This window comes from Dendrobates tinctorius, unplaced genomic scaffold, assembly GCF_039654945.1.
Source record: "Dendrobates tinctorius isolate UK_male_01 unplaced genomic scaffold, ASM3965494v1 ptg000046l, whole genome shotgun sequence".
Lineage (NCBI taxonomy): Eukaryota > Metazoa > Chordata > Amphibia > Anura > Dendrobatidae > Dendrobates > Dendrobates tinctorius.
In genome coordinates, this window is record NW_027361714.1 from 76,795,634 (window position 1) to 76,810,319 (window position 14,686).

A 14,686-nucleotide genomic window follows, 5' to 3' on the forward strand; every position below is an offset into this window, starting at 1 on the left:
GTATGACTATTTCACCCATTCTGTTTCCAGGTTGTGTGCCCATATTAATAGGTAAAAAAGTCCCAAGGGGTGACAGATTCCTCTTAAGGGCTTATGAAGAGTCTTGTCTTTCTGCAGTTTTTGCCAAATGAAAAATGCTTTGCACTTTCTTGATGGTACCAATTCCAAGAGGTTTAAATAGACAGGTGTCGCCATGAATGACATTTAGCTTCATGGTTATTGTAAAATAAAGCAACCATTCTAGTGTCTCAGGCTCAGGAGACAGTCACCTCAACCTCAAATTAATCCATTTATACATTCATAGATTGACAGAGCTTAAAGAATAGAATCCTCAGCCCTGCACACATTGACGCTGTGTCAGTACAGGTGTGCTCTGATCCCTCTGTCTACAGTAGCCGCTTGCTGCACCCATGGCACTGCAGGAGCTGAGTGCACACACACTCCTTATCCTAGGAAGATCAGCCCCCCACCACTGTGTGATCCTATGTGGAGCGAATAGTCGCTGCACACTGGAGAGGGGGATGAGGATGCATCTACACAATGTGACAATGTGTGTGTGCCCAGCTCAAGTGCCGTCAGTGAGTGCTTGCTCTTATCTCCCTCTCATGCCAACATCGTTTGCCCACTGCGGTGTGATCCTGTGTGCAGAAAGCGTCCGCTACATACAGAAATTGGAAAACAACGCCTCTGCTCACTTACACGGTGGGCTTTTGCAGTGTCATTGTGTGCAGCTCTGAGGATTATATTCAAGGAGAACTCTACGTACAGTGAGTGCTGTCAATCAACTGGGGGAGATGCAGAGGATTGTAATTGAAGGAGCAGAGCTTGAGCTCTTGGGCAGGTTCGAAGTACACCGAAGTTCTGTCATCTAATATATAAAGCTCAATGTGTGTGTGTATGTCCGGGATTGGCATCTGCACCGTCGCAGCTACAGCCACAAAATTTTGCACAGTCACACGTCTGGACCCGAGAGAGTCATAGGCTATGTTGTGAGGTGAAATTTTAACCCCATGGGGTTCCAATTCACCAAACAATTTTGCCTATTATTCTTATCATTTCTATGGTGTTATCGTCCTTCTGTAAAGCTGGAAATAACACAATTTATTACCGTGCCAACACAGACCACCCTCTGACACAGACTGCAGGGGGAGCCCAGTATCACACAAGATAGGATTAGCTACACGGCTCAGCAGTCAGTATCACACAGGATAGGATTAGATACACAACTCAGCAGTCAGGATCACACAGGAGAGGATTAGATACACAGCTCAGCACACAGTATCACACAGAATAGTATTAGATACACGGTTCAGCAGAATAGTATTAGATACACGGCTCAGCAGATAGTATCACACAGAATAGGATTAGATACATGGCTCCGCAGTCAGTGTCACACAGGATAGGATTAGATGCACGTTTTTTATGTGCAATATAATCATTATAATTTGTTATAACTAACCACAGTTGGTTACTATGCCCAGGCAACGCCGGGCTTTTCAACCAGATGGTAAGAAATTTGTAGGTCTCCCGTTTAGTTGTCAAGTACCACTGATCTGGACGCTGTTCCAGAGTCCAGTGAATCGATCCCACTCATCTATAGACACAACCGTTCCGACTATAGTGGACAGTCCCAGATTTGGGTCTACGCCCTGCAGTGTCGGGCATCTGCTCAATGTCCCTCACTACCACTGCCCCTCTAACATCTCCTGCTGCCACAGGAGAAATAAATAGTGAATATGTGTGCATTGGGGTGTGACCAAAATTTGCCTTTTAGCACATCATTTGTTCCTCTTTCTCTTTTTAAAAAGTTGGGAGATATGCAGTTACAGTGGGGAAAAAAAGTATTTAGTCAGTCAGCAATAGTGCAAGTTCCACCACTTAAAAAGATGAGAGGCGTCTGTAATTTACATCATAGGTAGACCTCAACTATGGGAGACAAACTGAGAAAAAAAAATCCAGAAAATCACATTGTCTGTTTTTTTTTTCATTTTATTTGCATATTATGGTGGAAAATAAGTATTTGGTCAGAAACAAGCAATCAAGATTTCTGGCTCTCACAGACCTGTAACTTCTTCTTTAAGAGTCTCCTCTTTCCTCCACTCATTACCTGTAGTAATGGCACCTGTTTAAACTTGTTATCAGTATAAAAAGACACCTGTGCACACCCTCAAACAGTCTGACTCCAAACTCCACTATGGTGAAGACCAAAGAGCTGGCAAAGGACACCAGAAACAAAATTGTAGCCCTGCACCAGGCTGGGAAGACTGAATCTGCAATAGCCAACCAGCTTGGAGTGAAGAAATCAACTGTGGGAGCAATAATTAGAAAATGGAAGACATACAAGACCACTGATAATCTCCCTCGATCTGGTGCTCCACGCAAAATCCCACCCCGTGGGGTCAGAATGATCACAAGAACGGTGAGCAAAAATCCCAGAACCACGCGGGGGGACCTAGTGAATGAACTGCAGAGAGCTGGGACCAATGTAACAAGGCCTACCATAAGTAACACACTACGCCACCATGGACTCAGATCCTGCAGTGCCAGACGTGTCCCACTGCTTAAGCCTGTACATGTCCGGGCCCGTCTGAAGTTTGCTAGAGAGCATTTGGATGATCCAGAGGAGTTTTGGGAGAATGTCCTATGGTCTGATGAAACCAAACTGGAACTGTTTGGTAGAAACACAACTTGTCGTGTTTGGAGGAAAAAGAATACTGAGTTGCATCCATCAAACACCATACCTACTGTAAAGCATGGTGGTGGAAACATCATGCTTTGGGGCTGTTTCTCTGCAAAGGGGCCAGGACGACTGATCCGGGTACATGAAAGAATGAATGGGGCCATGTATCGTGAGATTTTGAGTGCAAACCTCCTTCCATCAGCAAGGGCATTGAAGATGAAATGTGGCTGGGTCTTTCAACATGACAATGATCCAAAGCACACCGCCAGGGCAACGAAGGAGTGGCTTCGTAAGAAGCATTTCAAGGTCCTGGAGTGGCCTAGCCAGTCTCCAGATCTCAACCCTATAGAAAACCTTTGGAGGGAGTTGAAAGTCCGTGTTGCCAAGCGAAAAGCCAAAAACATCACTGCTCTAGAGGAGATCTGCATGGAGGAATGGGCCAACATACCAACAACAGTGTGTGGCAACCTTGTGAAGACTTACAGAAAACGTTTGACCTCTGTCATTGCCAACAAAGGATATATCACAAAGTATTGAGATGAAATTTTGTTTCTGACCAAATACTTATTTTCCACCATAATATGCAAATAAAATGAAAAAAAAACAGACAATGTGATTTTCTGGATTTTTTTTTCTCCGTTTGTCTCCCATAGTTGAGGTCTACCTATGATGTAAATTACAGATGCCTCTCATCTTTTTAAGTGGTGGAACTTGCACTATTGCTGACTGACTAAATACTTTTTTTCCCCACTGTACGTTCGAACAGAAAATAATCTTCTCCAAACAAATGCCACAAAGTTGGAAGCACACAATTGTCCAAAATGTCTTGGTATACTGAAGCACAGTGGCGTACCCCCAATGGCGTCAAGCCACGCAGCTGCTTTCGGGATCATGAGCGCCCACCCTTCATTGCAAGTTCATCTATAGAACGTCTGTTATGGATCCCCATGATTTAGATGTATGTCCCTGCTGAAGTCTTAAGATTTCCCTTCTGTGGAACTAAGTGGCCAGGGCCAATCTATGGAAAATAACACCATATCATTACCTACCCTCCACCAAATGTTCTCCTGGTATTTGTTAAACCAAGAATCAGGTATCAGAGTGACAGATAGAGAAGCGTGATCAGTCACTACATAGAACATGTTTCTGCTACTCCAGAATCTAGTGGCGGTGTGATCTACTGGCTGAACTCAATGGACTTGTGTCTTCTTCAACTATAAAACTTTTAATACAATTCCATCTGATGCTTGTCATTGTGCTTGGTGATGTAAGGCTTCCATGCAGCTGATCTGTCATGGAAACCCATGCCATGATGGTATGTTCTTTAATGTATTACTGTTCTGATAAAAGTCATTGTAGTAAGATAATACTGTTATTTAATGTCAATTTGTTTTGTATTTCAGGTAAATATGCAGAAGATATATTTGGGGAGCTATTCAATGAGGCGCACAGTTTCTCCTTCAGAGTGAACTCCCTACAAGAACGGGTAGATCGGTTATCAGTCAGTGTGACGCAGTTAGATCCTAAAGAGGAAGAATGTAAGTTTTGTTGCAAGTCCATTATTCTGCTTTCAGCTTTTCCGCCTTCATTTTCTCCCACTCTTCCATCTTGGCATCATATGGGCCTATTTTAGTACAGAACTTCGTATGTGTTTTTTGAGACTACCCCGGAAAGCGGAAATAATTCTCCTGACAGGCCAGCACAGCTGGACAATTGCACGCTGCCATTGTCTGATGTTAGCACATGAAATAGGTCATCTTCAGTTCCACATTCCGCTGCAGTTAATTAAACGATGGAGAGCAGCATTACAGTGGCGTTCTGTGCCTATTGGGTGGAAATTCTTGTCCTGCGTGTCTGTGTGTGTGTGTGCAGAATTTCTTATAGTCATCCAAACCCCTGAAGCTAAAAAACACACAGAAATGTAATTGTCCTATGCTTTTCTCTTGGCATTTTCATTGTAATCAAGGGCACATCATGTTTCATTATATTCATTCTGTCCTTTAAATTGAATGGCTTTTGCAATGAAAAAGTAATTTTCTACCTATTGTAATTGCGCTAATGAAATGTCATAAGGGTGAACTCTTCTGTGCCATCAGCTGAGGTGTTTGTAGAAATATATGTTGTGTATATACTTTTACTAAAATAAAGGACAAAGTTGTCAGAAAATGAGAGCAAGTGTAACTGTCACGTCGTACAGCAGAGCCGAGCTGCCACTGTGCCAAATCGGGTCTGATCAGGTCTCGGTGCATGATCAGAACTGATCCGCTCACCTGATCGACTCTGGCCCACGCTTTTTGATTGGTCCGGATGTCGGCACCCAGATTACCACCAATCAATGTATCTGATATGTCGCAGTGAAAAGTCAAAAGTATTATGAAGCGATAGGCACACTTTTATTAGGTACCTATGCGTCCAAGGTCGTGAAGGGGTTAATATTGAGGTTCATGATCAGAAGAAAGTTAGCGCCGGTCTTGTAGCCTCCATAAATTTCTAGTAATAATTAAAATAAATGTGTTCTAATCACTCTAAAGAAAGTGAAAACCAATATTCCACTTGACCGCAGCCAAGACTGGATAAAGAAAAACTGAAGAAATGGGCCGAAACTCCTGTTGGTATAAGTGCAGTGTGTAGGTACACATTCACGCTGTGGCCATAAACAGACAAAACCTAAGATAAAAACAATGAGTAAAAACCCTGCAGTAAGTAACTGCATAATCATAGTAGATGTACCATAAATAACATTGGGGACTTAGATGTGTCTTTGGACGGGCAGGCGCATAACCTGCTCTGCCTCCTGCTATTTTGAGGCCTGCTGGGACATAGTAAAGTGAGATAATATAGGTAAAGTTACCATGATTGGGGTACACCTTGTCGCAGGGGATGGCTTTTACACTTTTTTTTTTTTTTAAATCAATATAGTGTCCACAAAATGCCCTTTGTTATTTCCTATTACTGTAAATCTACTTTATTGCAAAGTATTTGTTCGCTGCTTTTATGCTAGGTTTTACATAAAGCAACAGCAGGATTGTACTTGCAAGGCAAGGTTTACTGTCTGAATGTTAAAAATAAATTCTCAATTTCAGTTTTATTAAGCTTTTACTGTGAAAAACCATTGAGCCCATCGATAAATTGTCATCTATCCGGTCGAGCTATAGTCTTACGGCCAAGTGCACACTATGTTTTTTGTTTGTTGTTTGCATGCTACTATGTAATCTGGAAAGAAACTTAAAAGCGTATGAAATAGGAACTTGCTACACACAGCTGTTTTATCTGATCACTCCAATATGATCTTTATTACAGTTTACGTACCCTTCCCATGAGATAGTGAGTACTTATGCAGGTTGTATTGAGGAGAACGCATATCCATTAAACCAGCACTGAGATTTTAAAATGACAGGTTTTGACCTTTAATTATATAGGTTTATATATTGCCTAGGGAACATAAAAATAACATATCCACCTTTGTAAGGTTTATCACTAATGTATGCCATCACTTTATAATTAGTGGGGTCTGCCCTGTGGGACCCATCCTTCCTGAGAATATACAGTAGGAGCTGCAGTGCTGGGTTCACTCTACATTACCTTTTTTCCTGCACAGTACAATACACTCCCATCCACCTAGTGATTGGGGCCAGCTACAGTTCTCTGAACAGCGGGATGTTTTTCCCATGGACACAATGTTTCTTGCCTGCTGATACGTGCATACAGTCTCAACGTTGACCATTGATGTTATGTTTGTAAATTCCTAGGTGCGAACTCTCCAAAGTAAAAGTCATGCAGCCTGTATTTACTGTAAAAAAAATATTTTATGTATATTGACCATGGACTTGGTTAGTGATTTATGCTATTTGTCATTTGGTTTCCCTAGAAAAGCCAATGCCAATGTCATGCTACTGCAGTGCAGTATAGCGCAACCTCCACCAGTGGTTGCTGGTGAGGGAAGAGAGGTTGCACGCACAGCGTAGCAACACTGAGCAGTAGCACAAGCTCCACCAGGTGGCAAAAGAGTGGTCAGACAGGCCGAGTCAGAAACAGTCAGGAGCAGAAGTAGCAGAGTTCACAGCAGTACACATGATCAGAAACAAGCCAGGGGATCCGCAACAGTAGGAAGCAGATATAACAAAGACAAAAGACAGCAGCAGGTCCGAATGCAAGCCAAGTCAAAATTAGGGAGTCAACAAAGGTACGTATAGGAAAACACTGAGTCGGGACAGACAGAGGGGATAAACAGACATGGGGCAAGTCAGGGATCACTGCCGGACTAATCAGGATATACCAGAGTCAGATACACACGCCGAAGGCAGAGCTATGACTGACACCGCCTGCAGGATGCATCGGAGCTAAATAGCAAACCTGAGACCAGACTAAGGCTGAGAAAAGTTAACCCCTGAAATGACTCAAAGCATCATGACAGCCACCAAGATTTTCAGTCTTTATAATCTATTCCGGACAAATTCTCCATATCATGCTGGCAGTACCACATACCTTATGAAAAAGCTTTGAGATTTTCCAGTGCTGTCCTCTAATGAGTGATGAGGGGTCCTGTGTGCGTCACCCTGACTATGGTGGAAGCCCCTGTCTCCCTTGTATCTACACTCCTCTGTTACAGATTGACATGGATGAGGTCTTCAGCTTCACCCACACAGCCATCAAAGCAGCACATCTGTGATACTTTGCCAGCTGTGTACATTACTCAAATACAGAGGGGCAGTGTTACAAGGCAGGGATGGGGCACCTAGCATGGTCCAGAGATGCTCAACACTCATTAGCCAACAACGCTGGACAACTTCAACACTTTTTAATAAGGTCTGTGGCGCTGTCAGGGTTATATATAGGGGTTGTTGGGCATAAATTAAAGGGCTGAAAAACATAGTGGCAATGGGAAAAAACTGTTGACGTGTTCCCTTTTTAGACACATTAGTTACTTGGGTTGTGTCACATTGATCAGCTTTTAGGCACTTCTTGCAGATCATGTGCTTCAATGTATAGATGATTATAAACTGGACTGAATGCAACTACATATAACAGCCTACATATAACATTCAGATTATAGAATCATAGAATCGTAGAGTTGGAAGGGACCTCCTGGGCCATCTGGTCCAACCCCCTGCTCAAAGCAGGATTCGCTAAATCATCCCAGACAGATGTCTGTCCAGCCTCTGTTTGAAGACTTCCATTGAAGGAGAACTCACCACTTCTCGTGGCAGCCTGTTTCACTCATTGATCACTCTAACTGTCAAAAAGCTTTTTCTAATATCTAATCTGTGTCTCCTCCCATTCAGTTTCATCCCATTGCTTCTAGTCTTTCCTTGTGCAAATGAGAATAAAGATGATCCTTCTACAATGTGACAGCCCTTGAGATATTTGTAGACAGCTATTAAGTCTCCTCTCAGTCTTCTCTTTTGCAAGCTAAACATTCCCAAATCCTGTAACCTTTCCTCATAAGACAGGGATTGCAGACTGGTCACCATTCTGGTCGCTCTTTTCTGAACTTGCTCCAGTTTGTTGATGTCTTTTTTAAAATGTGGCGCTCAAAACTGGACACAGTATTCCAGATGAGGTCTGACCAAAGAGGAGTAGAGGGCAATAATGACTTCACATGATCTAGACTGTATGCTTCTGTTAATGCATCCTAAAATTGCATTTGCCTTTTTTGCTGCTGCATCACACTGTTGACTCATATTCAGTCTGTGATCTATTAATATACCCAAGTCTTTTTCACATGTGCTGTTGCTTAGCCCTATTCCTCCCATTCTGTATATGCTTTTTTTCATTTTTATTGCCCAGATGTAGTACTTTGCATTTTTCCCTGTTAAAAACCATTCTGTTAGTTGCTGCCCACTGCTCCAGTTTATTTATATCTTTTTGAATCCTCTCTTTCTCTTCTCTAGAATTAGCTATCCCTCCTAGCTTTAGCTATCCCTCCTAGCTTTGTCCGTTGTTTCTCTTCACCAATAAGGTGGAGATTGGATTTTTATTGAGCCTGGGCTGGGGAACACAACAAACTTATCTATACTGTGTATAAAACAATACTGTAAAACTAGTAATATATTGGATTACATTTATGCTTCTTCTGGGCTTGCGTGTCCAATGGTTGAACCTAATCAGTTTTTGTGCATGCAGAAATAATTGTCATTTATACAGAAATACTTTCATTTACTTTGCTGGGCCACCCACTGGACTCCTAAGCCCAGAATGAACTTTAGAACATTTTTCCCCAAACTGTATATTTTCTATTCTCCTCCTACTCAACAATAGAAATACATTTTTAATAATTTCATAGAGCGTTGTAGATGTATAGTAGGTGTAATGAAGGAATAATTGTTGTGTTGAGCTTGCAGTTTTGCTGAGTAACAGACTATCCTTGCTCATATCTAAAAACAATATTATGTGCTCAGTGGATTATCTCCAACCCAGCTTCTCACGTCTCCATTCTCACAGAATGTAGTCTCACGCTCACAACTGAGGAAGAGATGCTACAATTGCATCGCTCTCTTTTCCAGAACTGACCGATATTCCTCAGCAATGAAGTATGACACAAGCACAACAAAGAGCATCTGTTTTCAAAATTCTCTTTTATACGTCTTGGCAAAAATTAGTTTAGACCAAACTAATAGGCTTTATACAAAGTCGTGGCCAAAAGTCTTGAGACTGAACAATTTCGGTTTTAACGAAATTTACTGCTTCAGTTTTTATAATGGCAATTTGAAAATGATCTTACCGTATATACTCGTGTATATGCCGAGTTTTTCAGCACATTTTTTTTGGCTGAAAACGCCCCTTCGGCTTATACACGAGTCATTGTGACAGAGGTTGGCAAGGGAGGGGGAGCGGCGGAGCATCGGGTAGCAGGAGGCAGAAGCCGGCAGCTGCGGCTGTAACTGTGCTTGCTGCTATAGAGAAATGAATATTCACTGCACTGGCAATGAGTATTCATTTCTCTTATAGCGCGCACAGTTGCAACCGCCAGCTTCCAGCAGCTGAATGCCTGCTCATTATGGTAATGAATATTCACCTCTCTCCACTCCCATAGGCGTGGAGAGAGGTGAATATTCAGTCCCTTAATGAGATCGCCCACCCGCAGGAGCTGCTGGCACTGGAACAAGATGCTGCGAGGGCTCGCAGGGAAAGTAAGTAGGATGTGTGTGTTTTTTTTAAATGCTTCTCTCATGGGGGCCACGCATGCAGTGATAGGGAAGAGGAACCACGCATACAAGGATAGTGATGAGGAGCCATACATACGAGGACAGGGATGATGAGCCATGCATACAAGAATAGGTATGAGGAGCCATGCATGCAAGGATAGGGATAAGGAGCCATGCATACAAAAATAGGTATGAGGAGCCATGCATTCAAGGATAGGGATAAGGAGCCATGCATGCAAGGATAGGAATAAGGAGCCATGCAGACAGGGATGGGAATAAGGAGCCATGCAGACAAGGATGGGAATAAGGAGCCATGCATACCAGGATATGGATGAAGGGACAATGCATACCCGACTTATATGCGAGTCAATAAGTTTTACCAGTTTTGTGTGGCAAAATTAGGTGCCTCGGCTGATACACGAGCATATACGGTAATCACAAAAAGAAAAACATTTCCACTGATTTTTCAACCCTACCACTAAATGACTTGCTTGCTAAATAGTTTCATTGATTTTCTCGTTAGCGCTGGAGAAACTATTAAGGATGACAAGACAGCTGGTATCACTTTGGCAGACTGATTGAATTATAACAGCAGATTGGTTGCTTTAAAAGGAGGCTGGGGCTCAAAATGATTCACTTCTATTGTCAACCATGGTCACCTTCAAAGAAACAAGTACAGTCATCATTAATTTGCATAGAAAGGGATTTACGGGCAAGAACATTGCGCTCCAAGAATTCTACTTCATCAAACATTTATTGACTAATCAAGAATTTCAAAGAAAGAAGTTCAGTTGCTGTGAAAAAGGCATCAGAGAGCTCAAGAAAGTCCAGCAAGTGCCAAGATTGTCTCCTAAAGAGAATTCAGCTACGCTATCGGTTCAACATCAGTGTAGAGCTTGCTCAGGAATGGCAACAGATGACAGTGCATCAGCTTGCACAGTGAGATGAATCATTTTGGAGTTTGGCCTGGTGTCAAGAATTGCAGCAAGGCCATATCTCCAAGAAAAATATCAAGGATAGACTGACCTACTGGGGCTGGACTGCAGAGGATAGGGGTAAAGGTATTTTTTTCTGATGAAACCCCTTTCAAACTGTTTAGGACATCTGGAAGCATGATTGTCTGTAGAAGAAAAGGTGAGCACTATCATGAGTCCTGTGTCATGCCAACAGTAAAGCATTCTGAAGACCATTCATGTGTGGGGTTGCTTTTCATCCTTGCAGTAGACTCCAAATTATGCCTAAGAACACTGCCATAAATAATGAATGGTACCTAAACATCCTCCAAGTGCAACTTCTCCCACTGACGCAAGAGCAGTTTGGTGATGAACACTTAGTTACAAATGTTTTGTTCATCAACCCACTTAGTTATCATTTTGCTACCATGCAAAAGTGATAATTCTGGTAAGTGGGTTGATGAATAAAACATTGCAATTTTGGGGGTTCATGGTCAGGAAAATCCCCAGATGTCAATCCCATTGAGAACCTGTGATCAACACCGAAGAAGCAAATGGACAAACAAAAATACAGAAATTGTGATAATCTCCAGACACTGATTAGACAAGAATGGGTTGTCATCAGGCAGGATTTGGATCAAAATCCGATATTCCAGCATGTCAGGGTGAAATGGCAGAAGTCTTGAAAAATAAGGCTGTGTGCACACGCTGCGGTTCCGCAGCGGTTTTGGCCGCTGCGGACCCGCAGCAGTTTCTGCTGCGGTGTACAGTACCATGATTCCCTATGGGAATCAAAAACCGCAGTGCAGACGGTGCGGAATTTTCCGCGCGGATTATCTGCGGTTTTCAATCCGCAGAAAGAATTGACATGTCAATTCTTTCTGCGGATTCTCCTGCGGTTTGCCATCTCCTCTATTGAGGAGATGAAAACCCGCAGGGCAAAACCGCAGAGCAATCCGCAGGTAAAACCGCAGGTCTTTTGACCTGCGGTTTCACCTGCGGATTTTACAAAATCCGCGCGGATGAATCCGCACCTAATCCGCAGCGTGTGCACACAGCCTAAGAGTCAGCACTGTAAATATTTGGTCGTTGCATAAACTTGATGGAACTTAGGGAGAGCTTATAATTGCACTTCAGTAACCAGAGAAACATCTGACTAAAAGAGCTATAAACTCGAAGCAGCAAATTTTGGTGACAACCAACATTTTTCAGTCTCTCAACTTTTGTTCCCAAATGTATATTCTGCTTGTATATAATCAAAATATGTTGTCCTAGAATAATTTGTGCAGACATAAAATACCTTGTTGAAGATTCAATGCTCTTTTTTTTGTACTTAGCACTCGGTTCAGTTGGTTAGAAATCTTCGTGGTCAGCTCTGTGGACTAGCTGAAATTCATCCTCTGGAGAAAGGTCCACGTCCTTTCATACAATAGACTTTGATAAACTAATTTTTTCAGTAGATCAACATGAAAGAGGAAACTGAAGCAAGTCCATATTGTCCGGCAGGAATAGGAAGCATAGAGAGGCACCTGCGCGGTCTCTGAAGTCTGCCGGAGCACAGATTGTTACAGCTCCATAGGAAGCTGCTTTTCCTTCCTGCTCCGAGGAGTAAAGCATGCTCAGTGTGATTGCCGGAGCTGCAATTGTTTGATTTGACTGTAAGACATAATCATTTCATTGTGCTCCAAATAATGCCGGGTTTTCACTTGTTATTAGCTGTATAATGTGGTCTGAATGCAAGGACAGTTTCAGCACCATCAAAATAATCCTCAGTTAATAGCATTTTCGAAAACAGCAGCTGCTGAATTTGTGGAAAGACTGCTGGGAAAACTATTGAAAAGCAGCTGTTTTTCGGCTAACGCTAAAACGCCTAATCTATTACATTCCCAGGTCCTATAGAGCAGTAAGTGCTTTATACTGCAGTCTAGGCGATGGCTCCCAGATCTAACACTGAAATCTAAATGTGAAAAAAAACTGGAGGGAGAGGAGTTTTACGAATGCATATACAAAGGTTATAATCAGACAAAATTGTAATAAATAAAGTGCAAGAGATAAACAAGATAATTTGCCAGCAATGGATCGTTCAAAAATGCCCCAGATTAACCCATGTGTAGGGTAAGGTGCAGGTGTTCACCACCTTAGTCACAAGGTTTGGCAATAATATGCAGAGGCAAAGTGGACCTCAAAATATATGCATGGAGGGGAACACACTACTTTCCAAAAGGGCAAGGGAGGACCAAGGCTGGAATAAATGCAAGAGCTAAAAACCCCAATACAGCTTTTTCAAGGGGATACATACAGTGGTGCAGGAAGGACCTTAAAGGGAACCTGTCAGCAGGATTGTGCATAGTAACCTACAGACGGTGTCAGGTCGGCGCCGTTATACTGAATAAAATGATACCTTTGTTGATGAAATCCGTCTTGTGCTTCTTTTTTAATCCTTATTTTTAGTTTTTAGTTAATGATGTGCCCGTGTCCTAAGGCGGGGCTTGGGTATGTGGTGCTCTGATTATAAATTCATAATGCATACTGCTGACAGGTCACTGATGCCTCACTGATCTGCCCCCTAGTTTGTACAACTTGTCAGTTAGTGCCTATTGTCTTGCGCTGTTGAAAAGAAACAAAAATCGCCATCGAAATGGTGCCGTTGGCTGCGCCTGTGTATTAGCATCTGTCGCGTTCCAATAGATGCCACTGGGCAAGCACCTCCGCTTGCCCCTTGTTGTTGCAACCCAAAAAAATTACACTACAACAAAATGGCGGAGGTTGACTGCGCAGTAGCAGCTATCGGAACACGATAGATGCTGATGCGCAGCCGACGATTCCATTTTGATGGTGATTTGTTTCTTTTCAACAGCACAAGATAATAGGCACTAACTGACAAGTGTTGGTGCTCGGGCGCCACTATTTTGATGTAGTGTCATGTTTTGTTCAAATACACACATTAGGTATATTCATTATGCAAATTAGGGGGAAGGTCACTGAGGGAACAGTGACCTGGCAGCAGTCTGCATTATGAATATATAATATAATCCAAGCACCGCATACATGAACCCCGCCTTAGGAGACGAGCATATCACTAACTAAAGGCTAAAAATAATGACTAAAATAGAAGCACAAGATGAATTTAATCAACAAAGGTATCATTTATTGAGTATAGTGATACTGTGTGTAGATTGTTATGCACATCCCTGTTGACAGGTTCACCTTAAGAACTCTGAGCCCGGTCACTTGTGAGTCACGTTTTTACCCAGTGGTGTTCTGCCCACACATTCCAAATATAAATGTGTAACACACAGTGCGTAAGGGCCCCAGTTACAATGAACATGCTGTGTATTATAAAGCTCCCTGTTATGAATGGGTCACCGAGGAGGATGACAGGAACAGGCTAAGCCACCAGAAGACCAGAGAGGTTGGTAAGTAAGCGGATTGCAGGCCCGTGATCCCATCCACACAACTAGCAATAGCCGTGGAGCGTTCCTACCATGCCCTAGACGCTTCGTCACAGCCGGAGGACTAACTAAGCCTAAAGACAGAAAGATGAAATCTAAATTGCCCCGGAGCAGATCCCCAAAGGAATAGACAGCCCCCAAATATATATTGTCGGTGAGACAAGATAAGACACACACAGGCAGAGAACAGACTGAGCAAACGGTGGGGCCCAAGCTGTCTAGACAGGACAGAGAAGATACTGTCTGCAATCAACCAACACTACTGATATACAAAAAACCTGAGATCACACGATCTCACCCCCGATAGATCAGCACTCTGGTGTAAACTGGCAGCAAAGCAAAAAGATACTAACATAACAGGGGACTGAACAAGCTGTAACATATGAAGCAGGGCCCAGCGCTGCCCCCAGCAGGGAGCACGCTGAACCCTAGCAGCAAAACAGAAAGCAAAAAAAG

General features: G+C 42.7%; 1 protein-coding gene across 4 annotated transcripts in view; it reads left to right on the top strand.

Annotated features, from left to right (window-relative positions):
* WASF1 (WASP family member 1) overlaps positions 1-14,686 on the top strand; it is a 145,628-nt gene that overhangs the window by 84,723 nt on the left and 46,219 nt on the right. For 3 of the 4 annotated variants that reach the window (XM_073576017.1, XM_073576018.1, XM_073576019.1), the window contains exon 3: positions 4,084-4,218. The exons of the other annotated variant lie outside the window; for it this stretch is intronic. In XM_073576017.1, coding sequence (XP_073432118.1) covers positions 4,084-4,218 — 135 coding nt within the window. The remainder of the gene's footprint in view (positions 1-4,083; positions 4,219-14,686) is intronic. 4 annotated transcript variants of the gene reach the window in all.